Source organism: Phlebotomus papatasi, chromosome 1, assembly GCF_024763615.1.
Source record: "Phlebotomus papatasi isolate M1 chromosome 1, Ppap_2.1, whole genome shotgun sequence".
Classification (NCBI taxonomy): Eukaryota; Metazoa; Arthropoda; class Insecta; order Diptera; family Psychodidae; genus Phlebotomus; species Phlebotomus papatasi.
The window spans coordinates 59,455,500-59,482,007 of record NC_077222.1 but is presented as its reverse complement, the minus strand read 5'-3'; the positions used below and the strand labels follow the sequence as shown (position 1 = coordinate 59,482,007).

The window sequence follows — 26,508 nt, the reverse complement described above, 5'->3', positions numbered from 1 at the left end:
TACTATCACGATGGTAAGTTGAGGAATCGATATGTTAAAGTTGTCCATTTTTCGCGTTTTTTTCAAAGACCTCCGGTAGATAGTTAATCACAGTCCATCTTGTAGTGATTAACATTACAAGCTAGAATTTGTTCTAAATTTTCAGTATGCACAAGTAGAACTCAACAGTTATTACCGATATGGCATTTTTTATATCTCAAATTTTGCAGAATAAGCAATAAAAAGAACATCCTTTTTTATGTGTTCGCATATCTGGATGCAAAATGTTGAGAAATAGGGACTTGGGAGCTTCAGAGGACTCCCCATAAGTTGACCCTGAGACCATTTATATGTTTTTCTAAAACATATCGAGAATTGAAAAAAAAATCGCACGACGTGTTCTCGAGCAATCCTAAAAAGATGATTTTGCAGGAGAAGGGGAGGGGTGGGGGCAAAATAAAGGACATATTAATGGTCCCAGGGTCAACTTATGGGGGGGTCCCCCGAAGGTCCCAAGTCTGTATCACCCACCATTCTGCACCTATTTTAGATTGAAAATAAAACGCCAAAAATAAGACATTTTTAAGACATTCGTTCCTCAACTTACCATGAAGACTGTACCCCAATTTTAGTACTGGACATTAGCAATAGTTCTTTACAAGAGATAATTGTTGATACACAAAACATTTGCCAAAAAATTTTCCTTAATCCCAATTTTTTCCCAAACGTATGATTTATTTCGGAACAAGAATTTTTCCCAAACGTACGACTTATTTCGGAACGGAGGGAGTATTACAAACTGCTTGAGGGAAACTGACACTGAGAAAAAAAAGAGGGTGCGATTAACTTTTCTTCCTCAGAACTTTAACACCTTTTAGGTGTAAAAATATATCAACATTTTTTAATGTTAATTTTACACCTTTTTAAGGGTAAAACTAACATGAAAAAGGGTAACTTTAACCCCCAATACACCTAAAAAGGGTAATATTTACTCCGAATTTGGATCAATAATGCAGAGTAAAATTAACATTTCCGGAATGTTATTTTAACTTTTTCGAATTTTTCTCAGTGGAAAAACTGAAGATGCCACCAATTTTACACTTATGAGAATGAACCATCAACGGCAACTAATGTTCACTAACTAAAGACTGAGGACAGTTACCTAGCAATAAGAGTCCCAAAACAACATTTCAGCAATCATTCGGCCGTCGGTCGACTGTGTTTAAAGTTCTACAGTTTAAAGTGACAATCCGGGGAGGGGTCATTCTGGTGGCTTTCGTAAAACAGGTCACGCCCTTTTAATAGAAATGCCACGCCTATTTATAAATTACATCAGTTTGTAGACTATGCCTATTTGTTGTCTCTGCCAGAACCTCTAATTGTTCTTTATTATCCAAAAAAACATACTGGAAATACTTGACAAAGGAATGTTTTTAAGTATTATTTTGTAAAAGTTGTGGCATTTTTAGCTATTTCTAAGTAGCGGAGACTGGGGCAAAAAGTCACAAAACGGATATTTTATTTTTTTACAAGCTACTCGAGCGCTTCAAAAATTCCTAATTAGCGCAGTTTTATAGAAAATTTACGGCTTTACAACTTTGTGAAAGTAATATTCCTCTATTTTGTAAGGAAATACGTTTATCGGGCCGATATCTAAAAGGTAATTTTTGATCATTCTCAAAAATGCTGGGGCGAATAGTACCAGACATTGGGTATTATCACATTTTGATTCGCTTCATTACGGGCTTCCGTAAATTTGAAAAAATACCTAGAGGACACATTTTCATAGAAAATTTATTCATCTACACCTTTGTGAAACACCGTTATCTCTGCAAAAAAGTGAGAAAACTAGAAAAGTGCTTTTCAAGCTATTTTGAAAAAAAAAAAACACAAAAGACTGCAAATCGTTTGACCAATGCAAAAAACAAGCGGCGAGATATGATAATGACGTTTCTTTTCGCCGTGAGACATCAGAAATTGCTTCGCTCTTTTGTTACATTTTGCTCTATACCTTTTGTTACTTTTTACCCCAAGTGGCAATTTTTAATAAAAGAATTTCTGGAGAAAAGAACTTTTAGGAAATTCTGGCTTCAACCTAGATACCTCATTCTGAAAGAACATTGCTTAACTCTTTAACGACGAGACACTTTTTATGTACTGAAAATCAACAATAAAAATTAAACTGAGAAACATAATCAATGATAAGTCTTACATCTAACCTTGGAAAGTCCAACAGAGTCTGATTCGGTGTATTTTGTGCTTTTATGAACGATAGGGACTAAAATAGCCCAAAAATTTAAGTAATTTTCCTGACAATACCAATGAATAATATTTTTCGCTTTAATGAAAAATATTACGTATAAGTATTGTAGTTTATATTGCCAAAAGGTGGTTGCTTGCAAAAAATTGGAAGTACAAAAAATAAATAAAATCAATTATGAATTTGAGAATTTAAAAATTCGCCATTTTTGAGCTTAAATATTTAGTACATAGCAAACAGCTAGAGACTTGAAAAATATTCTAAATTCCTTTCACTTTTTACTTTACTATTTTGTACAGACATAAGAAAAAAATAACTTTAGGTCGTCAGGAAATTTTTTTTTATGGGACACCGGTGTTCCAATCGTCCTTAAAGCAATAATAATAATAATAGTGGCACAAAATTTCTTAATAGTGAATTTAATAGTGAATTTCTATAAAATTGTCACTAATTCGTATTTATTTATGGAATAATTGACCTATTAATGTTAGATCATACGCCAAATATTAGTGCAAATATAAATAAATTGAATAAATAACTCTACCAGTCGAACTGAGGAACCGGTCGACTTGACGGCACTTTAGCTTATGTAGTCGCACCTCTTCCGGTATTCGCCAGAGAATTCGTTCTTTTTAAATCAAAAGTCTTCGAATTTTTGTTAAAGCTTTCGACTTTTGGTGTGGGTCTTCATCAGTCAAAAGCTTTGGCAAAAATTCGAAGTCTTTTGATATGAAAAGAATGAATTCTCTTGCAAAACCCGGAAAAGCTGATTTTGTAAATATAACACAATTTTGAACGAAAATCCCAAAACATGTCTAAAGGACGTCTACAGTTGAAAATGGTCTGCATATCCGTATTTGGACGGCTTTTCAACCTCGTCGCGGTGGTTTTCTTTATAAAGAAAAATACCGAAATATTTTACTTCTTGGTGTATTGGTAGAGAGTTCTTGCTTATATAATCTGAGTTATCCAAATATATCCAATTTATTTATTTTGCCGAAGATAGTCAGAGCGCTTTTTCCTGATGGTTGACAGCTTACCCTGGGAACTAGGAATAGAAATAATCTTTTCTTTCTTTGGGTATAGCTCGTGTAGCCTATTCAAGAAGTCAAGAGTCAAATACTATCGCCATACAAAATGTAAATGATTAGAATGAAAATGCAGTAAAGTGTTGCCAAGCGTTCTCCTTGTTAAAATTGTTCTTTGAATTTTTTTTTCGGCTTTTGCAACACAGGTCGACAGCATGGCTTCTTAGCTTTAAATGGGACGGGAGAGCCACAAGTTGACATGCTGGATATACCAGGGAAGGGGAGATGCTGCGTTTTTATTGCACGATTCTCTTACGATCCACCAGAGTAAGAACACATTTTTATTTAGAAAAAAAAAGACGAAAATATTTTTTTTAATATATTTTGTTAATTTGCTTGAATTTTTTCTGCAACATTATGTTGTTTCTGGATATTATTTTGCGTGATTTCAGTGAGTCTGAAGGCGAATTATCACTCTGTGCTGGGGACTATCTTCTTGTGTGGGGAAGTGGAGAACCACAAGGTGGTTACTTTGATGCTGAATTACTCGATGGTCGTCGTGGTTTGGTCCCAGCATCATTTGTTCAGCGTTTAATTGGTACATTTTAATCAAAATATTTCAAATTTCAACTCCCTTTTTCTGTGTATATTTTTTTTTTAAAATTCCTTTTTATCTTCTCTTACACTCAAAAAGACTTCAACTGTAACGTTTATTCAACTCTTTTTCGAAACACTTTTTCCAAACTCTCTTTTCTTTGTCTATGAGATTGCGCTTAGCTCTGTTTGGATGTTGAATATAAATTGCATACTAATTGGTTTGTTGCATTTGTAGGTGATGATTTGTTGGAGTTCCATCAAGCTGTTGTGACAACCCTGAGAGATGCCGATGATGCTCCGGTGCCTTTAGATCCGGCCCCTCTTCCACCCAATAATCCTCTGATGACACATACTTCAGAAGATATGGCGAGATTGAGTGAGACGCATGGAGATCTCGGTCCAGACCAATTGGAAGATGAGGCTGATACAGGTAATGAGACAAAAACACATACAGTAAATTTATTACTATTTCTTAACAGGAATGCATATTGTATAAAATATTATGCAATATTCATGTTTTCATTCTAATCTCCCTTTGCAAGTATTTGATGTGCCCTTTTCTATCTTGTGCTCTAGAAACGCAAAGAAGAAATTTAATATAATCTTGTACATAAATCATAATATTTGCACTTGATGTTTCCATTTGTTGCACTCTCAAAGGTGTTACTTCTTGTCACAGAAGGGTATATTCCGAAGAAACATTGCACATTAAATCAAATTAACTAGGAACCTAGGAAGGAATAATGTGATATATTAACTTTAGAGATTACAGAAGTTCGTTCTATTTAGAATTTCAGCTAATTCAATAAAGATACTTAAGAAGAATAATCAAGAATTTTGCAAAACAAAACTGAATAGAATCTGGATTTTTTTTGATTAACTTAATCTCTTTCGTTATTCCGCTAAAGAAACTTATGGCCACAAGGATCTCAGCTAAAAAAAAAATTACCCTGCCATTTACAAAACACATTTATGTAGACGTTTATGCCCAACGCACAATAACTTTTGTTTTGTAAACATGTTTTTGATATTTCAGTGAGAGTGACTGAGATCTAGATCTAGTCATCTCGCTCACTCTCATAGGAAATTTTGAAAACATATTTACAAACAAAAGTTATTGTGCGCTGAGCATTATGCCCAACACACAATAACTTTTGTTTGTAAATATGTTTTCAAAATTTCCCATGAGAGAAAACGAGATAACTAGATTTCTGTTTCATTCACTCTCATTGAAATGCCAAAAACATGTTTACAAAACAAAAGTTATTGTGCGTTGGGCATTACATTTGAGTGTCTAAAACTATTTTAAACTCCGTTCGAAGATCCACCAGAAGTTTTAATGAACTCAGGGGAAACTGGGCACTATCGAACACGGGATAGCACCGAATATTTCGATTTTTTAATTAGATTATCAGACTTCAGAGGACGGGACCTGTATGACTCTATAGATATTATAGGGGTGGTTGTTCACTGAAGAAATGCTCGACATAGTCCCAGTACTTAAGATATGAAAATCAGTGTTCGGTGCTACCTCATTCTTGGTAGTGCATCATTATAATTCTCTCCTCATTGTAATTTTTCAGTGATTTTTTTTAGTGTTTGCATTATAAAACTAAAGCCAATTAGACTCAGTGTTATGCCCAGCGCACAGTAACCCGTGTTTTGTAAACAAGTTTTTGAAATTTCAATGAGAGTGAATGAAATGTAGATCTAGTCATCTCGCTCTCTCTCATAGGAAGTCTTGAAAACATATTTACAAAACAAAAATTATTGTGATTTAGTTATTATATTCACATTTTTGTGTGGCTTGTTTTTAAATTTCGAATACTCGCAAATTAGAAATCGAAATCTCCCATTTTCTAAACATTTGAGCATAGGGGAAATTAGGGTAGCACCAGACACTGCGATTTTTTAATCAGATATACGACTTCAGAGGACAAGACTTATAGAAATTTATAGGTGTACGGAGTTATCACACTGGAAAATTTCACATTAAATTTAAAGTGAAAAGTTGCTCATTAAAACTTCTAGAACCACTCGAAATCGCTGATTTAGTCAGGACACATTGCTAGAATTGCTCAGTCACGATGACACACAGGTTGTCAGATGAGCGTTTTTGCTTTTCAAGCATTTCAGTCGTTTGAGCGAAAATGTGCGATTTTAATGAAGAAGTGGAAGTTTCCCTCCTGTCGTACAAAAGGACCCGCTAAGCGAGAAGAAGGAGGATGTGGGCGAGAGATTGGCTCCTAACGCGACTTTTACATGGTATCGTTGAAATTCTCTAGCGCGATTTTTTTGGACATAATAATTTTCTCCGGATGACTTCGGAGGTATTTAAAGAGCTGCTCCAAATCGTAGGGCTTTATTTTCAAAAGAAGACTACGAAAATGAGGGAGCCAATATCACTCAAATCCCGACTGAGGTGTGAGTTCCGGCGATTGGTGACTCAATTTGTCGCAAACGGCCTGAAAACCATCAGATCGGCTACCTCTATTTTCGTATTCCCGGCAGTTGTAGTCCCAAAAGACGGAGTCCTAATGCACAGCCTCCATTAATTCGGCCACCATCTCATTTGACCACGAAATCCTGGAAGTCTATGAAGGAATATATAACGTAGATCGGACACATTTTTGTTTACCTTTTTTTTACTTATCCTCTTCACCGATCTTTTTCAATGTCTTTTTCCTTTCTCTTCCTCTTCCTTTCTTTAATTGGTGAGAAAATTCTGGCGCAGAAACTACCCGAATGACTGCAATAAAGTAGTACCTGATGAAAATTTAATGAGCAAATTTTGCTCATTAACTTGCTCATTAATTATCAATCGTATTTATGCTATTTTAATCTACTTAAATCAATTTTTGTGACTCGAGTCCATTTTTTTTATCACTAAATAAATCGATTTCTAAAAGCTCTCGACGAAAATTGCACATTAGGACACATATCAGCAACAATTAATGTGAATCACATTAAAATTTTAATGTGAAATTATCTAGTGTGATACCACGGTTATGGGGATACTTGACCATTGAAGAAATTATCGAGATAGTCCAAGTAGTTTAGAAATAAAAATTAGTGTTTGGTGCTACCCCGTGTTTGGTGGTGCCCCAGTTTCCTCTAAATCTTAACCGGCGAAAGGGAAGAAGAAGACTATCAAATTGAATAGGTTACAATGATATTCGAGAATGGAAGGATAATTAAGACATGAAATAATACAAAATCTCACAAGGAAACATTTAAAATTCGGAAATCACCTAAGGTTTAATGTGAAAATCATTTAGAAATCTTGCAAATGAAGTTTTGATATTTTTCACCTAAGCGTTGATAGGGGGAGGTGGGGTATCTTTGAATTGAGGCAGTTTTAAAATCAAGCTCTTATCTTATTTTAAAATGAAATTGACCATTATCATAATGTAATTATGCTTCACAATTGATTTGTAGGGCTAAATCATATCATTGGATGGTCCTGTTCCATTTTAAAATAGAAGAAAAAAAAACCATTTTAAAGGTACCCCAATTCAAAGGTACCCACTTCCCTTTAGTGAACCCAGGCAAGTGAGAATTTAATATCTTTATAACAACTTCATATGAATTTTTTTTGTAAATAAATTGTTAAAACAAACGTTTGTAAAGCATAAGGTACTTTGATAAATTATTTAGGCCAAACAAGTCTTTATGAATAAATTCTTAATTGTTTTTATTCCTCCTCACCTCAGTTTCAATCACTTTCTTGTTTTTGTGATTTTTTTTTCAAATGTGCCGATATAATATTTTTCCAAAATTTTATTATAAATTTTTAGCTGTATAACGCATAACTGCCATATTCAATTTGATTTAAATCAATTGAATTTATTTAATTAAAAATAGAACAGATTGTGCTATGTACATAAATTTGCAAAAGGCTAATTTATATCCTAAGTACATAGCGCTTAGGCGGTGAAAGGCACAAACTTCATTTGGATTTCTAATTGAATTACTATTGGTCTTTTTTTCAATAACCTCATAATTTTAAATAATTACTTATAAACTTTTACTTGGAATTGAGCCCCTATAATATAAAACAAGTGATATATAAATTGAAATTTTATCGAAATATTCCATCTTTCTCTAATATTTCACAACTCCAATTGGAAGTTTTAAAATAGATTAAAAAAAATTGTTTGATTTTTTGCGTTTAAAAAATTTGCATATTGAATAATTTTAACCACACTGCACATACTTAGGCGATGAATAAATTTAGTTTTTTTTTACATACGCAAGTTGTAGGGAATCACAGATAAATTCACAAAAATACTCAGCCCAACAGTGAAACATACTTAAACCAACGTCACTATATTGTTGTCGACATTATTGATGGTGAATTGATGAAACATCGTATTTTCTATTCATATGGTGTCAAACAATGGATTTACATACATCCCATATAGTTTTAAACACAGTTGTAGCATAAAACATACCCTTCACTATGTTTTATCCTCTGGAGTGAAGGGTAGTGGAGTTAAACGACTTTAACACGTTAAATAAATACATATGTACGTCAATATTGAAACAGATTTTTGTGTTCTTGTATGTGTTCTTATCGAAGCATAAAATATTATAAAATAAAGATATTCGGTCCGGTTAAGAGGTTTTGAGTAGTATTTCTTTACAAAATATTTAATAACTTTATACTAGAAAATAATTTCTTTAATAAATGATACTAAGAATTAAAAAAGGGGTGGCAATGCTTTGCGAAATACTCGAACTCATGACAAAGCAACTATACACCAAAAATGATCTTTTTGTATTGGTATAATATGGTATAGATCTAGATTATTAAATTTGTTACCCGTCTAGGGTGGAGTAACCACATATCGCCATGTTTAGGAAAGTCGGGAATTAATTTTATTATAACTTTTGAACCTTTATTACAAGATAACTCAAATTTGACACAAAGTTACTTAGATATATTGGCTTCAGATTCGTGGAAGCAATAGTCGTCCAATTTAACTCAGGACTACTTAAAAAACTGATTTTTATTAACAATGCAAAAATAACCACTTCGTCGCCACTTTTTACCACTTTTCGACAGTTCTGTAACCACTTCTCGCCACCCACTTGGAAAGGTTCAAAGTTCAAACTCAATTCTTTTGGGCAATGTTATGCAAAGAATACATCCAGTATTTCTCTTTCCTCATGATCACCTTATTATTACTCACTTTAAATGATTTTTCTTCGTTTTTATTTGAGAAATAAAACTATTGGACTATTGCATAAAGTAAACAATCCAGATTTGACAACTGAGAATCTGCGAAATAAAGTTAGCGTCGCCTTTTGAAAAGAAATGGCGACAGGTGGTAAAATCTTTCCAAAATATTACCTCTTTTCGCCATGCCTTATTTTTATATAAATATAATGACCAGTGCACAATAACTTTTGTTTGTAAACATGTTTTCAAAATTTTCCATGAGTATGAGCGAGATGACTAGATCTAGATCTCACTTACTCTCATTGAAATGTCAAAAACATATTTACTAAACAAAAATTATTGTGCGTTGGGCATAATATAAAATGATAACTAAATACAAATTTTATCTATTCCACAAGATTAATTAAATATTGAATAGACAAATTATTTATCCAAAAAGGTACATTTTGCTTGATGGAAATTTGATGACACTTAGTATATTGGGTAAGAAATATTGGATTCGATGCACTTGCTTAAAATAGTGCTCTAAAAAATGCTCAAAATCGTAAATTCAAAATGAATAATTATTATTTTTCGACTCTATAGCAGCAGTAAAAATACAAGTAACTTTGTGGCTCATTTATTTCATAAATTGCGAAAAATAGCGATTTCAATTTAAGTGGCGAAAAGTGGGGCACTGGCGAGAAGTGGTGATTCCACCCTAATTCATAAGTTATAAGCACAATCCACATAAAAACAGATTTTTCGTAAAGATATTTTTAAAACTTATTATATTTACTTCACCATATCCATTTGAACTAATTTATAAATCTCGTAAAATGTGAACCAAAATAGCTTAGAAATTGTATAATCTAATTATAATTAAAATTATTTTTAACCGATTTAGGGGTGAAATTATGATCTTTTCGATACTATTGAATCGATGATATTGATAATTCTATATCTATTAGATTAAGTGAATGACGTATTTTTTAAAGTTATTCGACAATTCATTGTACCGTTCTTAATAGAGTATGACTGTTGACAAATGTTTATATTAAGTACAGAAAGTACAGCTATCACTTAAATTTTTCAGAATCGACAGTGATAACTATTGAAAAGAAGTTAACATGTCACGTCAGAATTTTCTGGGATTCCAAGACGTTTCCAATACGTACAAATTTTCCTAATAATTGGTTTGCTTTTTCCGGACGCCATATTCATGATTTTTGATCAAAAATACCTCAGCTTAGGAATTATTCGACCTCCTGTTAAAAATAATCCTGAAAAAGGATATTTGAATCTAAAAATATTTTTCTTAGGGGGAGATAGGGCTATATTGAAAACGCTATTTTTCGTATATTTCTAAAGCAACCTAAACCTATCCATAATTTAATTTAGATCCACAATTATTTTCTATGTCTGTATTACTTAGCGACGCTATGTAATACAGACATAGAAAATAATTGTGGATCTAAATTAAATTATATAAATCTAAATTAAATATATAAATAAAGCTTAGATTCCTTTAGAAATATACGAAAATAGCGTTTTCCAGATTTCAATGTAACCCCGGCCCAATTAGCCTCACCTTTGCCTATCTATATTTTTTTTGAGTAGGGTGGAGTCATCATTTATGCACATTTTGCACTTATACCGGCTCCACACTGGTGGTTTACCTCCGTTCCCGAAAGCGTCAAAAATCTAAATAACAAACAATATTGTTGATTCCTCAATATCTAATGGATAATTTGCCTTTAATATCCAATGTGGAGCAACAATTTCCTCAAAAATTTTGCCTGATAAAAAATTAGAGGATTTAAGTCATATGGCTAAGCCTCGGGTCTGAAGCCCGTATTATGAACAGCGTAGAAAAATCTTAAGTTCTTACCTAAATCAGATTTCAAAAAGTCATAAAATTATTAGTTTATGAAGTGATTAACGATCTTGTGATTTTTCGAAATTTGTTTTAGGTATAAACTTAAGGTTTTTGCAAGCTGTCCACAAGTGTATAACGTCTATAAATTTTGACTCCACTCTACTCAGAGTTTCAAAAGATACTAAAGAGATAAGATATATGCTCTCTTAAAGTTTCTTTTAACTTTTGACCTTGATATACCGCGAAATATTTAAATATTGAAAGCCAGAAAACAGATTTATTCTGTTTTAGTTTTTTTTCAGAATGAAATACAGATTAAACAAAAATAAAAAATTTAAACATTTAGGGGAAAGTTTTGCACCTTCGTAATGTTGCGGCTTCGTAAAAGGTGATTTTTTTCCAAGTTACTAAATGAATTTCATCCATGTATGTCCATTATGATTGATATTTAAAAGCTAGTCCTACGTCTCACATTTCCTGACAAACTTGGAAACCTAGGCCTTTTTTCCTGGGTCCAAAAGGCAAAAATAAAAAAATGGGTCTAAAATTGTAATTCTGCTTTGTTATATTTTATGCATTTTTGCACACTTCGAGTGTCTTTTCGAAAAAGCAACTATTCCAAGTTATAGAGGGTATATTAGGGTTAATATTTACAGTGAAAATCTTTTGCTTGAAGGGGGTCGTTTTTGTGGGTGGAGGAAAATTCATAAAAATCACCACCCTTGCAGCTCAGGAAAATTGAATTTTACAGATTCGTAAAAATATCTGTCAAAATTATTGACCAGCGAATTTGAGAATTCCTCACTGTGTTGGGTCACACTGTGCACGCCGCGGGATATTTGACTCATCAGAGATTCCACTGAATAAATTCACAAGAAAATTGGGATATTAAACAATTTTCACTAAAATCTCGAAGGAAAACACGCACTTAGCTTTTAACTGACTGTCAAAATGCAGGGAAAAATGGTTTTCCGAGTGTCTAAAAACATGTGTTAGAAAAATAGCTTAAAATTGATATTTAGTGCGTGATACCTCCTACAAATGGTGAAAACAAGTAGATGAAAGTTCCACCTAAATAGTGATGCCCAAATTTTTGTGTCCGGTGTAATGTTTTCGGGGAAAATGAGGCCTACGGAGGTGGGAAAAGGTGGTACGAAGCTGAGTTAACCAGGGCACATTCGTAAAAAAATACCGCTATATTTTCATTTTCCTGTAGAGGAAATTCCAATGACTTCCAGGAGAACAGAAGGCAGAATTATAAACCCAATAAGTAAGAGATTTTTTTATATAGTGATATAATTGATTCGGTGTGTGTGGCATTTAGTAAAAGATCTTAAATGTTGGTCTCCTTTTTTAATACGAACCTGCAAAACTTTCCCCTAATCTGGAGCTCAATTTAATATAGAAAAAAAATGACTTAAAAAATAGTTGATTAAAAAATGATGGGAAAACTAATTATTTTAAACATGATAATATACAATAAAATGCAACACGTGCCACCATTTACCAATTTCTTCGAATTTTTTCACTTTTTCCACATTCAAACCAATATTTATTGGGTGGTAAATGGTAAATGGGACGATGTAAAGGTGAGACAAATGAGGGTGGATGATAAAAATTCACATGAAGAGTACGATATTCAGGAAGTTGAAAGCAATCTGACTGAATGGTGGGCAATTTTTCCACAAAATATACTACTACTAAATCGATAAAGAGTTCTACTTGAAAGTTCTCCAAAATAATTGATATTTTTAGATATAAACAAGATATAGAATTATAGACCATGAAAATTTGTTGCTATTTCATCCATATATCGCCAACAACACAGTGACTATGCAATTTTTTTACACTTTTCATTTTCAATATAGCTGTAAATGTTGCATGTATCTTTATCCTGTTTTTTTTTCTTATTTTCTCCTTCTACTTTTCTCAACTAATTATTTATTTAAATTGTTTTTTTTCTGTTCTATGTATACAAAACACGATAGTTTGGAAAAAAGAGTTACCCTGACTAAACAATTACACATGCAATTCTCGTGAACAATACACGATATCTGATGCATTTATTTTAATATTCAGCGATAAAAATAATGAAAAATCTTGTGAATGTTTCCTTGAAAATTAAAATGAGATTGTAAAGTATTTCAAACAAAAATATATATTGTATGTCCTAAAAATGTATACCTACACTTAATTCTTTAGTATATAAATCTGCTGCACCAATTGAAAAAAGTATTCATTGTACTATTTAATTTTTGAATATTTCAAAATGAAGTGTTTAAAATAATATTGTGTCACTGCTAAACTCACATTAATAGGCAACTAATCAAATTTACCATTCTATTATTAATTAATTCGTAAGAAAACTACAAAATATTACAATGAATACCAATGTGTGTTATATTTTCCTAAATTTCATTTATTTCTCAATATTTTCTATTACATATATATTGAACAGTATTAAGTGGATTCTGCTTGCTGATGCCTTCTCTCTGTACCAAAGTATAAAGAAAAAAAAAACAGTTTCTGTTTTCTATATTCGCCCGAAATTTTGGTGTGTATTGAAAAGAAAAAAAAAGAAATGGAAAAATGGCTGTAAAATAATTGGTGTCACTAGCAGAATCTCGCGAACATTATTTATTTAACCATCTCAGCAGCTGACTTAATGTTCTCCGTGCTAGTTCCTGCACCCCGACATCTAACACTGGAACGCCAATTGAACAAGAGCGTCCTCATTGGATGGTCAATGCCGGAGCCGGCGGGATACAATCAAATAGAAAGCTACCATGTCTACGTGGATGGTGTCCTAAAGGTGACTGTGAAAGCTAATGAGCGCACCCGTGCTCTCGTTGAAGGTGTGGATTCCACACGGGTAAGTACATCACCTCTGCTCAACCCTATTTGCCCTTATGAAATTAGTGTTGTTGAAAGATGAACTCATATGGAACCATTTAACTTCCCATGCAGCCGCACAGAATTAGTGTTCGTAGCGTGACACAGAACAGGCGTACTTCACGTGATGCCGCATGCACCATGATTATTGGCCGTGATACATCCCACTTGGGTCCATCAGCAGTGCGAGCTAGCAACATTACCTGCTCCTCAGCAGTCATATCATGGCTTCCAGCCAATTCTAATCATCAACATGTAGTCTGTGTAAATAATGTGGAGGTTCGAACTGTTAAGCCTGGTGTCTATCGTCACACAATTACAGGTAATTTACATTTTAATTACATTTTTAAATCTTTTTTTTTTTGGTTGATATTTAAATTAAAAAGGACTATCAAACTTTACGGTCTGATATAACCAGGATTTAAGATTGAAATTAAAAAGAAAAGATAAATAAATAAAATAAAATTTCAAAGAATTTATTCTAAGCCAATTTCAAAAATTATATTTATGCACTGTTTAAATTATTAGGTATCATTGAAAATTAAATTTTCTAAAAAAGAAAGCTTCCACATTTGAGTTAAACTGGTTTTACAAATATTGTAAAATTTTCAATATTTTTAAAATCAGTGAAACTCAAAAGTGAGAGCTCGTTTTTCAAGGAATATAGTTTTAAATGCGGTGTCGGTGAAAATTCCGAGAAGCCAAATCCCGAAAGCCAAAATCTCTAATGGCTAAAAACCTTAAAAATCATTCGACGCGTGACGGGACGAAATTATACGGAGGATAATTTGTATACTAATTTCCCAAAATACCGAAAATTATTTCAAATAGTTATGACGTTTTTGAAAATTCGGGATTTTGGCTTTTCAGGATTTTTGACCCATTTGGGATTTTCGCTTTTCGAGATATCGACCTATTCGGAATTTTGGTTTTCAGTATTTTAATGTTCGGAATTTTGGCTTTTGAGATTTAGGCTTTTCGGGCTTTTGACTTTTCGGGATTTTGACCAATTTGGGATTTTCGCTTTTCGAGATATCGACCTATTCGGAATTTTGGTTTTCAGTATTTTGGTGTTCAGAATTTTGGCTTTCGAAATTTTGGCTTTTCGGGCTTTTGACTTTTCGGGATTTTGACCAATTTGGGATTTTCGCTTTTCGAGATATCGACCTATTCGGAATTTTGGTTTTCAGTATTTTGATGTTCGGAATTATGGCTTTCGAGATTTAGGCTTTTCAGTCTTTTGATTTTTCGGGATTTTCGCTTTTCGAGATTTTGACCAATTCGGAATTTTGGTTTTCAGTATTTTGGTGTTCAGAATTTTGGCTTTCGAAATTTTGACTTTTCGGGCTTTTGACTTTTCGGGATTTTGACCAATTTGGGTTTTCGCTTTTCGAGATATCGACTTGTTCGGAATTTTCGCTTTCAGTATTTTGGTGTTCAGAATTTTGACTTTCGAAATTTTGGCTTTTCGGGCTTTTGACTTTTCGGGATTTTGACAGATTTGGGATTTTCGCTTTTCGAGATATCGACCTATTCGGAATTTTGGTTTTCAGTATTTTGACGTGCGGAATTTTGTCTTTCGAGATTTTGGCTTTTCGGGATTTTGATCCAATTGGGATTTTCGCTTTTCGAGATATCGACTTATTCGGAATTTGGTTTTCAGTATTTTGAAGTTCGGAATTTTTTTTCGAGATTTTGACTTTTCGGGATTTTGTCCTCTTCTGAATTTTGGCTTTCAGTATTTTGGTGTTTGGAATTTTGGCTTTCGAGATTTCGGCTTTTCGGGATTTTGACTGGGACCCTTCTAAATGATTGGATCAACAGTAAAAGATCTTAATTTTGAAAATGGTATTTTCAGGATTTTTTGCGATTTATTTCTAAAACAAAATTTAAAATAACTGGTACTGAAATAAATAAATTAACTGCTGAAAATGTTTCAAAATCGAGTATATCATTTTAATAGAGCATTAATATTTTTCGGGGTCAAGCGCTGTGGGTCGTATGCTGGAAGTGGTGCGCTAGGAATCGTATGCTGGGGGTTGTGCTCTGAAAATACATGATTTTTCTATTAAAATACCTGAATTTAAGACTGCATTTACGGTCGCTGTCTCAATCATCCTTAGTAAAGTGCGATTGTTTTTCGGCAAAGTTGGGGCTAGGGGTAACCCAAACGAAAATATAGATACTCTGAAAAAAAAAAAGAAACATTTTTTTGGGCTATTTAGGATCTATACCGAAACGATTTTAGTGAATGATTACAAAATATAAGGATATCCAAATACAGGATATTTATTTCAGGAGCCTAAATAATTCTTAGAGATAAGATATTTTTCATCAAAAAATTGTGAAATTGACTCGTTGTATATGTCCAGAAGGATTTATAAACCATTACAAAATAATATTATTACTTTTAATGATTTATTTAGCACCTACTTACTTATAAATTATTTATATACCCAATTATATAATACAATTCTTGTCATAAAAATTTTAACTCAAAAATTAGTATTCTCTTTGAATTTTTTAGAGATTTCAAATACTATAATGCTGTTATTAAAGAATGAACAAATCTTAGCTAAAAGAATTAGAACTTTGTAATGATTTTTTTAATATTCAGAATGTTTTTTTCATTTAACAAGTTGTTTTATTTGTACTCATTATTAAAATCCATTGAAAAATGGGAAATTGTGTACTAAAATTCTACGAAAACTTTTACTTTAGTTTGCTTTTGTCTTTGAAAAGACATATTTTTTTTATTGAAATTAAAACCTATTTCGGTATTTTAAATTTTTAAATAAATAGGTAAAGACTATTTGAACTATAACTTATATAAATGTTTTAATTTTGTTAAGAATAATTCCGCTAAGTTGCTTAGAAAAACCTACCCATTGCATGAAATATTGTGATTAGTAAAGTTTTTTATTACTTAGGGAAACGGGTTGCTAACAGACGAAATCTAAATTTTAAATCCTCTGAGTCTTTAAATGGGAGGCAAATGAACACTGAACAAAATGATAAACTTAAACTCATTTCTCTTTACTGTCGTCACATATTTACGAGCAAGTCGACGTGGATGTAATTTTTATGTACCGCTTATTCTGTACTAACCAAGTGCAGAGTTTTTTCGTATTTAGTGCATTAGTTAGGTTGTTTCTTTTTTTCTAACTTATCTTTGCCTCTTGGGATTAGGATTGGCTCCAAGCACCCAGTACCGCGTGACAGTGAGAGCTAAACATTTGAGAGCACCTGGGCAGAATCCACCTCCAGCTCCGCCACCTGAAGAGGCTCCCGGTGCATATACCGATTTCCGCACATTAGCTAAAGGACTGCCAGATCCACCACAAGTTAGTATTAAAGTTTATTTTGAAAAACAAAGCAAGCTTTAGTGGTTTGATTTTAATCCCAAACAGCAGCAGTTTTTTTTTACACTAGATCATTAAAAAAGAATATTGGGTATCAGTAGTAAATTAATAAATGGTTGATTGGAATTTAAATTTGAAATCGAAATCAAAATAATTAGAAAATGATCTGTAATTAATACTATTATTCACGAAAAATTAAATAATTATTTTCATACATTCTTCTCCAATAAAATTTATCTTTTTTCAGCACTTATAACTATCTTTTATCCCTTGTCGACCACTTGTACTTTTTACCATAATTTTACTGATCAGGTTTGAAAGTTGCCCTGGGCAATTTATACTATTTACTGTTTGAAATTTAAAGTGGCAATATGCTACTTTTTTGTTTTACTGAATACCGCGAATACCGCCTCTATCTTGCTATTTCTAAAAATATTCTTTAGTGCAAGAAATTTCATATTTTACTAACCAAATTGTTATTTTACTGCTTAATTTCAAGTTTATGACATGAAAAGTGTTCTTTAAAGTTTTGTAAACGGATTTTTTTGCATAATAGTTTTATCATATTTTCCAAAAAGGTAGTATTTGTGGCTTTATTATAATAAGCTCCACCCAGAAATATTTTTTGTTGTTGTAATGACTAGTATAAGATTTTCAGGTTTCGCACATAGATACTCTGGCTTAGAACACTTCATGTTTTTCCCGTATTCCTTTAATGAATCTGATCTAGTGGCAATATATTTTAATAGCCAGTCTTAAATCACACATTTCCTAAAAAAAAATACGTCAGATTCATTAAAGGAATATGGGAAAAGTATGAAGTATTTGAAGCTAAAGTATGTGCGAAGCCTGAAAGCCTTTCTCTAATCGATACTTTTATCTCATTAATAGTTTTCCTGAACAACAGACTGCAAGAGCAAGTACAAATTAGGAACTTTGGGTTCGGATAATGCGTAAGAAGAAGGGCGTGGCCCCGTTAGTGGGCGTGGTAACTTCACTTACTTTTTGCCCGTTCCAAAAGCCTATTTTTTCTTTAACCCAAAATTTCTTGAAGTTGTGTACAAATTACATAAATATTTGTGTATGGGGGCGTGGATTATTTTTTAAGAAACAAAACCCTTTAGACCTTATTCAAAATTTATTTAAGGAAATGTCTTGAATTATATTTGGGGAAGTGTTTTGTACTCAGAGTGCAAAAGTATCGCTTAATAAAATATTGAAAATGAAGAACGTTTGAATTTAATTAACCCATTCAGTCAATGTACTAGAAATATTTGAGATTAAATGTTCATATTTTGAGATTAGTTGTCTACAGATTACTAGATGAATTTTTTGAAAAGAAAAATTTTTTATCTACTATGGGGGCGCGGCGAGCCGCCCTCAAACACGCGCCTTAACGGACACTGAATTTAAATTCTGTACATTAATTCATTACAAACTCTATTGATTTAGATAGAGTAACTATCCAAGAAAATACATTGGCAACCAGAATTCAAATCAGTAAAGAGGATGATGGCCAATTTTAACAAATTCGACGGTATGTCGAATTTTCCGTCCGCCATTTTGATCAAAATTTTTGCATGACTTTCCGTGAAGCGAAAAAAGAACAACAAAGTGTATTCCCATCTCTGTCGGGCTATTTTTTCTAAGTTATTGAAGGACTAAAGTAACTAAAAATCTATTCCCGACAGAAATTCGAATATCAATTGCCCTGGAAAAAATCATCTAAAATAACTCTATTTGCGTATAATGTATAATACCATGGTAAGGAATGGGTTAACCAGAATTTTTAAATAAGGAGTGTCATAAAATTAGTTTTGGGTGGAGCTTATTCCGAAATTCAAATACTACAATCGTGGTCAACAAAGCATTTAAAAAATCCAATTAAAAAAAAAGTTTACTTGTTTATTTTATTACAACGAATAAACATGAAAGGGGTTTATTTAAATGAGCTTTTTTCGCTTTAATCAATGTTTTTTTTCTGTTATATGTTTATGGTTAATGAATTTAATGAGTTTTGTGACAAATACCTTGGGTATATGCTAATTTAATTGGTATGAGGGAATTAAAGCACTATTTTTTTTTTGATCGTTAAGAAAAACAATAGAAAGAAAATGACGATTTCTGCTGCTTGGGAATAAAGACAATTAACTCAAATAAAGAGATATTTGAGAATAAATACTGACTTATGTAATAAATGAAGCGTGGTCACTTTCAGGAAATACAAGTTGAAGCTGGTCCACAAGACGGAACTCTCCTCGTGACATGGCAGCCTGTCTCGAGACCACCATCGTCTGGTCCCGTGACAGGATATGCTGTGTACGCGGATGGAAAGAAAGTCACTGATGTGGACTCACCAACGGGTGATCACGCATTAATAGATATAGGAAAGCTAGTGGGACTGAATCCAAAAGCTGTCACCGTTCGTACCAAATCTAGGGACTCACAGTCGTCCGATAGTCAGCCAACAGCTATTCCAAGTAAATATTTTATTATTTTATTTTTATTTGGTGTTATGGGAGTAAACAATACGAAGCCGTTGTAAATTTGTCGTGAAACTATTTTTCTTTTTTTTTTTCTTTTTAGCTGTTTTCTCATAGAAATTTTTGTTTTATCATTTCATTTTTTAATTTTGTCATCTCGAACTATTTTAAGATTTTTTTATCCTTTTATTTTTTTTAATATTTTGGAAAGACTTTTTTATTTATTAATTTTTTATCTCGATAATGGTAGTTGTGTGATCTTTCCTATCCTATTGGAAGATGCTTTTCTCATTCAATTAACTCTCTCTTTCTGTGTGCTGCTAATTGTAAACAAATTTGTTTTGAAAAAAAAAGAGACTACAATTTATAATTCAATGAAAACAGGTAATATTTTTGGCCTTAATTTATTTTATACCTTCAGAAAATGTGTCTCTCTATTCTTTTCTGGTCTCTGTGCCTCTTCGAATCTTCTTTCATGTGTTTTTGCTGGACATGTCAAGATGTTTGTCTTTATTTAAATGTAATAACAACCAACAAAAAAAAGATAATGACTATTTAAATGAAATTCCAAAACCCATACTGACCATTCTATTATCCACAATTGACATAATCCTATGAGACCACAATCACATTCCGCATCAATTTCACCATGAAAAAAAAAATACACAAAAATCCATCCACATTACCATTATCAGGTATGAAGTTTAATTTATAATTTTTTTGTTTCATTTATAAAAAATATTGGCTTCGGATATGATGAAACCAATACTGAAAATGGATTAAATTATACACAAGATGTAGTTCGAAATGCAGCGCGAAATCGTGCACAACACGCACCACACACCGGAATTCCGCCACACATGCGTTCTCAGCGACCAGGTCCGCAGCAACAGCAGCCACAGCAGCCAGGGATGATGCAGCAACAGAATCCCGGCCAAATGCAAATGAATCAGCAAATGCCAATGACACAGCAACAGCAACAAGTCATAGAGCATGACGAGAATTTGAGTGACAAGGAGGTTTTTCCCGGTTCAATGCATCAGCAACATGGATTAATGGTGAGTTTAGAGGATAGAGCCTTTTTCTAGTCCTAAATACACACCTTCCAACCCCATTTTACATTTAACCCCTTTAAAAAAAAATGACACACACCAATCCATAGAGCAAAGTTAAAAATAACTCTCCGTCAAGAGAAATTTTCAATTTTCTCAATTTAGACAAGTCAATCAGCCACACAATTGGAAACTGAATACACAGTTTATAAACTGAACTTTAAATTTTTTATAAATTTACTGACATACTTATACAAGAAGATCATTTTACAGATAAGTTTATTAGTTTTTTTGTGCCACTTCTTAGAAATATTCTAGCGTACATTACAGTGAGAAGCAATTTTATAAATAAATAGATATAAAATGTAGCAGAAAAATTGTTCAATTTACAATAGAATTTATTACATCATTAGAAAAAAATAGTAAGTTCAATTGTTGCTTTTAGGTTTCTCAAAAAAAAAAAAAATAGCAAACTGAAATTAGGGTCAAAACACCCCTTTTAGACAATTTAATTCCACATTTAATGATATCAAAAGTCTTTAAAAAATTCTTTGTGAGTTTTCGTAATGCTGTATGATGTTACATGGGATGAGATTTGTAAAAAACTGAAATATTTTATGAGAATTTAAACACGCATTATGACCTGGGTTTTGATTTATTCACTTTTTATTTCACACGACGCGACGTTTTGAAAAAATCTAAACCCAAGTCATAATCCGTGTTTAAATCCGTATCAAATAGAACTAACTGACCGAACATATTGAAATATCTTACATATCGATAATATCAACGTAACCTGATTTTAATTCCTTTTTTAATACATTATTTTATTTCCATTTAACATTTGTGAATAAAAGTATTTATATCCCTGTATTACTGCAGAGCAAGTTGCTTCAGAAGTTATGTTCAAGTAAAGTTGAACATGTCTTTATTGAATATTGTCCAAAACGGGTCTCAGAATGGAGCCTTAGCCCATTTTCTGAACATTTCAAAATCCTAAAAACCAATTATTAATTTTTCAAAATCTAAAATAGATCATTTTCCCTTAATATTCAATTTTAATTCAGAATTTTCCCAAAAATCGTGCCTGATAATTTCAATTTCAATTAAGCGTCCCAAGCTTTGCGAGTGCTCGAACTCGCGACTTAGATGCTATACCTCAAAAATACTTTCGTATCATATATCCTTTACCGGTTCTCAACGTATTTGAACCGATTCATGAATTATCTACCCAAAAGATTGCTCAAAATATTTATAATAACAATTTCAGTTAAAAATTACTTGTCGGTTCATAACCAGTACATTACCGGTTCATAACCGATTTAAACCAATTTATAAATCACTCAAATCATTAATTAAAATACCTTAGGACTAATCTAATTGAATTTAAAATAATAATTAGTTAACCGGTTCATTACTGATTCAAAACTGATTGAATTGGCTCAAGTTTGTTGGGAATTCAAAAGCCTTTGCAACGAGTTCAAACATGATATCATTTGGTTGAGAAATACGTTCTTTAGAGCCTTTTAGACCTTTTACCTTGAAAATCCGAAATGTCCGTCTGCATAAACATAAAAAAACAAGGTTGACAAGAGGAAGGGAAGGATGGGGGGAAAATTAGGGACATGGTAATGGTTCCAGGATCGACTTATGTGCGGATTCCCCAAGGGTCTCAAGTGTTTATCTCTAACCGTTTGGGTTCTAGGCGTGGTAACGACCGGATGAACAAACAGCGTCATATCAAAGAACTCGAAACTCCAGATTTCCAAAGTCCTACCAAAATATGACCTTTTAGATGGTAAAAAGTTGAAGTATACCGTAGATTAGATGCGGGTGATTTTGTCCTCCTTGGGTTACTTTGGCCTCCTCCCGCTCGTAAGTTTTTTTTTAATACTACCTCTTAAAGATGATGGTCTTTACCGATCCGATCTAACATATCTGATCGGTGAGGACCATTCTTAAATATTAGAATTTCAGAAAAGTTTGCGAACCGTAGGGGGTCAAAGGCACCCACATCTACGGTACAACTCAAAATCAAGGGATTTCAGCTCTTTCTGTGAAGTTCGTGCTGTAAAAAAATAATACACGACAAAGTTTCCCATTGGCGGAGTCTTTCTGGATATCATGACTTTAATGTTATACGCCAAAATTAGTTTCACATTATTTGCTTAAAAGCATTAACAAAAGTTTGAAAAATATTCCTGAAACTTCCTTTATATTTCGTTATTTTTCGTTCGTTTTTACCACCATACGACTTTTTTTAAACCGATTCATATCTTCTCAAAATTGCACCTCATCGATTATTAACCGGACAATAACAGGTTGAACTTTAGTTCAGAAGTGTCTGAAATATTAAGACCTCTTTATCACAAAGTCAAACTTGCCCAAATCGGTTGAGAAATATACTTTCTGGAGTACTTTAATTCTTTGACTTTGTAAAATCGTTAATTAAGATCATTTCAAGGCATTATTATATGCAGACTAAATATTTGCCTATAGTACTTTTAATACATACCAAAAATATTATATATAAGAATTATTTTAAAATATTTTAAAAATTGGGCCGCGATCATTTTGTCGAATAATTCTATTTTTTAGTTGTGATTCTTTGATTCCAAAATTCAACTCAGAATCGTATTTGTTTAGATTTCGATTTACAAACACTTCAAATTTGCTTGGAAAGATCCCTAGGTATTATAAGCTTATCTGAGTTTTTGAATATATTTCAGTACAGAACTACAAATTTTAGAATACCTTGAAATTGTCCTGAATCTGAATATTTTTCAAGAGTAATAAAATCAATCAAATCAATCAAAGACTTTAGAATCCTTAAGGAAAATCCTTCTCTTCACGACGATTCAAAATAATAAGAATATGTTATTCTAATCATTTGGAAACCTTAAACACAGTTTACCAAACAAAGGCATGACTGCTTAATCTTCATGATACAAAAAATTTGTACTCAGTTTATATAAACAGCTAAGAAAAATAAATGGATTATAGTGACGGAATAGGAGAAAAAGTCTATCAAAAAGGGGTGCTTTGGCCTTATAATATTTTACAAGCAATTATTACTATACAAAAAAAAAATATTTTGTCAAATTGTTCGTAAATGTTTGTGAAATCCTATGGAGGACTTGCGAAATGCTCGTGAATCATATAACGCACAAACAAGTTCGTAAAATTTTGTACTTTTTTCACAAACATTGTTCGTAAAATGATCATTTGACGAACAGTTTTTGTACTTTTACAAACATTTGTTCGTAAATGTTCGTAAACACACAAAAAAAATGTTGTCATCTTTTTGTATTTGTTCGTAAATGTTTGTTTGTCTGGCAAAAATTTACGAACAAATACGAGCAAATGACAAAATTTTACGAACATTTTTGGTGTGTTTACGAACATTTACGAACATATGTTTGTAAAAGTAGAAAAAATGTTCGTTAAATGATCATGTTACGAACAATGTTTGTGAAAAAAGTACAAACTTTTACGAACTTGTTTGTGGGTTATACGATTCACGAGCATTTCGGAAGTCCACCATATAGGAATTCACAAACATTTACGAACAATTTTACAAAATATTTTTTTTCTGTGTAGGATAATTTTTGTAGAAAATTTTTCAAGATTTTGAAGAACTTTTTGTGTCATGGTGTCTCTAAAATATTATAGATTAATATAAATAAAATAGCATATTTTCAAATTAAATTTGCTTCTCACTGTACGAAAGATCAAGTACAACTAAACAAAAGACATTTTTAAATACACTTCTGCATGAATAATATTTAAGAGTTTTTTTTTTTACTTTAACATTTCTTCGCTCACACTTTAGTCAATTTTACTCAATAATAATATTAGCTCATGTTATTCCTAGTTATTCAACATTTATAGTATTAATAGAAAGTTTAAAAATCTTTCTTTGGTAAAAAGCAACAGAGTTTCTTTCAATTTCATGCTTGCTGAAGATTTACAATAATTTTTGAAATATCTTTTTTTCACGCTTTGTTTTTATAACAAATATTATGCATTTTGATTTATTCTTTTGTATTTTGAATTTTTTTCTCTTTAGTATATACCATCCTCTTAGACACTAAACAATTGAGTTTATTTAGTGTAGAGGGAGGGAAGATGAACCGCGAGATATTATAAAAATAAAATGTACTTTATGTGTTGATCAGGGATGAAAAGGTGAAGAAGTTATGTTGCTTTTTAGCAAATAAAGATATATATAGAAGAGCATTTGCGGAAGAAAATAATACAGAAAAAATATATAGTTAAAGGCAAGAACACACACTCACCTGTTACAAATTTGTTTTTTTTTTTGTTGTTGTGAGAATGAATTCAAAAATGATAAGAAAAAGAATAATTTAGAAATTTGTTTGATGTTAAATTATAAATCATAAGAGAAAAAGAAAGATTATGAGGAATGAAAATGCTATAAAATTGCACAAACAGCAGGGTAGTCAGCAAGTTCGTGGTGGTAGTGGTGGTGGAATACCTGCCATTGAAATCACTAAAGATGGACCAGGGGATACAACTTATGTAAGTGATGATAGTGAATATCAAGAGACGGGGCGCCGACGAAGTGCCCCTGCAGCACATCAGACACAGTCACAGGTTAGATTATCTGTTTATTGCAGAAAAAAAAACATTAAAAAAAAGAAATAAGAAATTAGACAATCAACTTCAGTATACTCTATATTTATATCACCGTTTAAAATTTTGTTGTGTGTTTTATTGGATAGAATTCTCTCATGTATATTATCTGTAATTCGTGTATCACCTATTCATGTTAAGAGAATTTAGAAAATATTTGAAGAACACTGAATAGTAAATGGCAAGCGACAGAAAAAAAGGCTTAACGTCTAAAAGAATGTTAAAAGTACACTTTCTACAATTGTCTATTTTCCTCAATGTATAAAACTTTTGAAGAAAAAGAAAAAAAAGAAGACATTTAAATGTGTGCTGTGCTGTATATTATTTAAACATTTGTCTTAGATTGTGAAACACCGCTATAACATGTACAACATCTTCTATTCTTATATGCACTCTGTATCCTGTGTTAACTTTTATAACAATTTTACTTGGGTGCTATCTCTCTATCCATCTTTCCACTTCTTACTTTCTCAAGTATACCAGCTAGAATGTAAGTCTATGTTTACACAAATTCACATTATATGCTGCAAAGTATGCAAGAAAAGGTGTCTTGAAATGGATTGATGGGACTAAGGTGTGAAGTTGAAAAATTAACATAAAAATTGTAGTTCTTCTTGTGCAGTAATAACCTGTTGAACTGCAAACGTTATTTATTTTCCTTTTAGCCAAAACTATGCTATTAATTGCTGTAATTGTGTCACAACTATTTCTGCAAAATTAATTTGTACAAATTCCAAAATTAATTTACTATATGAATCGTATGAATGCACTAAAAAACATAAAAATCCTCTACAAAGATTTGTACACCAAAAGAACAAAACATTGCATTAATTTCAAGAAAAAAAATCTATTACTCATTAAAGAAAAAGAAACACAGAAAAAAAACATTAAAACATTATAATACATATTACAATTCAAAATATCGTAGGAGAATATTTCTAAATTTCACATTAGTCCTAACGTATAAATTTCTTTCTTAAAAAAATAGTCACAATATATACAAAACTGCTCTTTACTCTATCTCTGTGTAATTGCTATATAAATAACTTTATAAGCATTTTGATGGTCAACTTTCTCTATAACATGTCTTTTTGAATGAAAATTTCTTCTTTTGCTCCATCAAACAATATAACATTATGTGTCACATCTATCTCTA

At 32.0% G+C, this 26,508-nt stretch overlaps 1 protein-coding gene across 1 annotated transcript in view; it reads left to right on the top strand.

Annotated features, from left to right (window-relative positions):
- Positions 1–26,508, top strand: part of LOC129809500 (RIMS-binding protein 2) — a 92,895-nt gene that overhangs the window by 33,936 nt on the left and 32,451 nt on the right. The window contains exons 7-15 of the mRNA XM_055859349.1: positions 3,474–3,594; positions 3,720–3,865; positions 4,100–4,294; positions 13,562–13,779; positions 13,875–14,121; positions 16,989–17,143; positions 19,365–19,641; positions 20,440–20,702; positions 25,152–25,313. Of these exons, the coding sequence (XP_055715324.1) occupies positions 3,474–3,594; positions 3,720–3,865; positions 4,100–4,294; positions 13,562–13,779; positions 13,875–14,121; positions 16,989–17,143; positions 19,365–19,641; positions 20,440–20,702; positions 25,152–25,313 (1,784 nt within the window). The remainder of the gene's footprint in view (positions 1–3,473; positions 3,595–3,719; positions 3,866–4,099; positions 4,295–13,561; positions 13,780–13,874; positions 14,122–16,988; positions 17,144–19,364; positions 19,642–20,439; positions 20,703–25,151; positions 25,314–26,508) is intronic.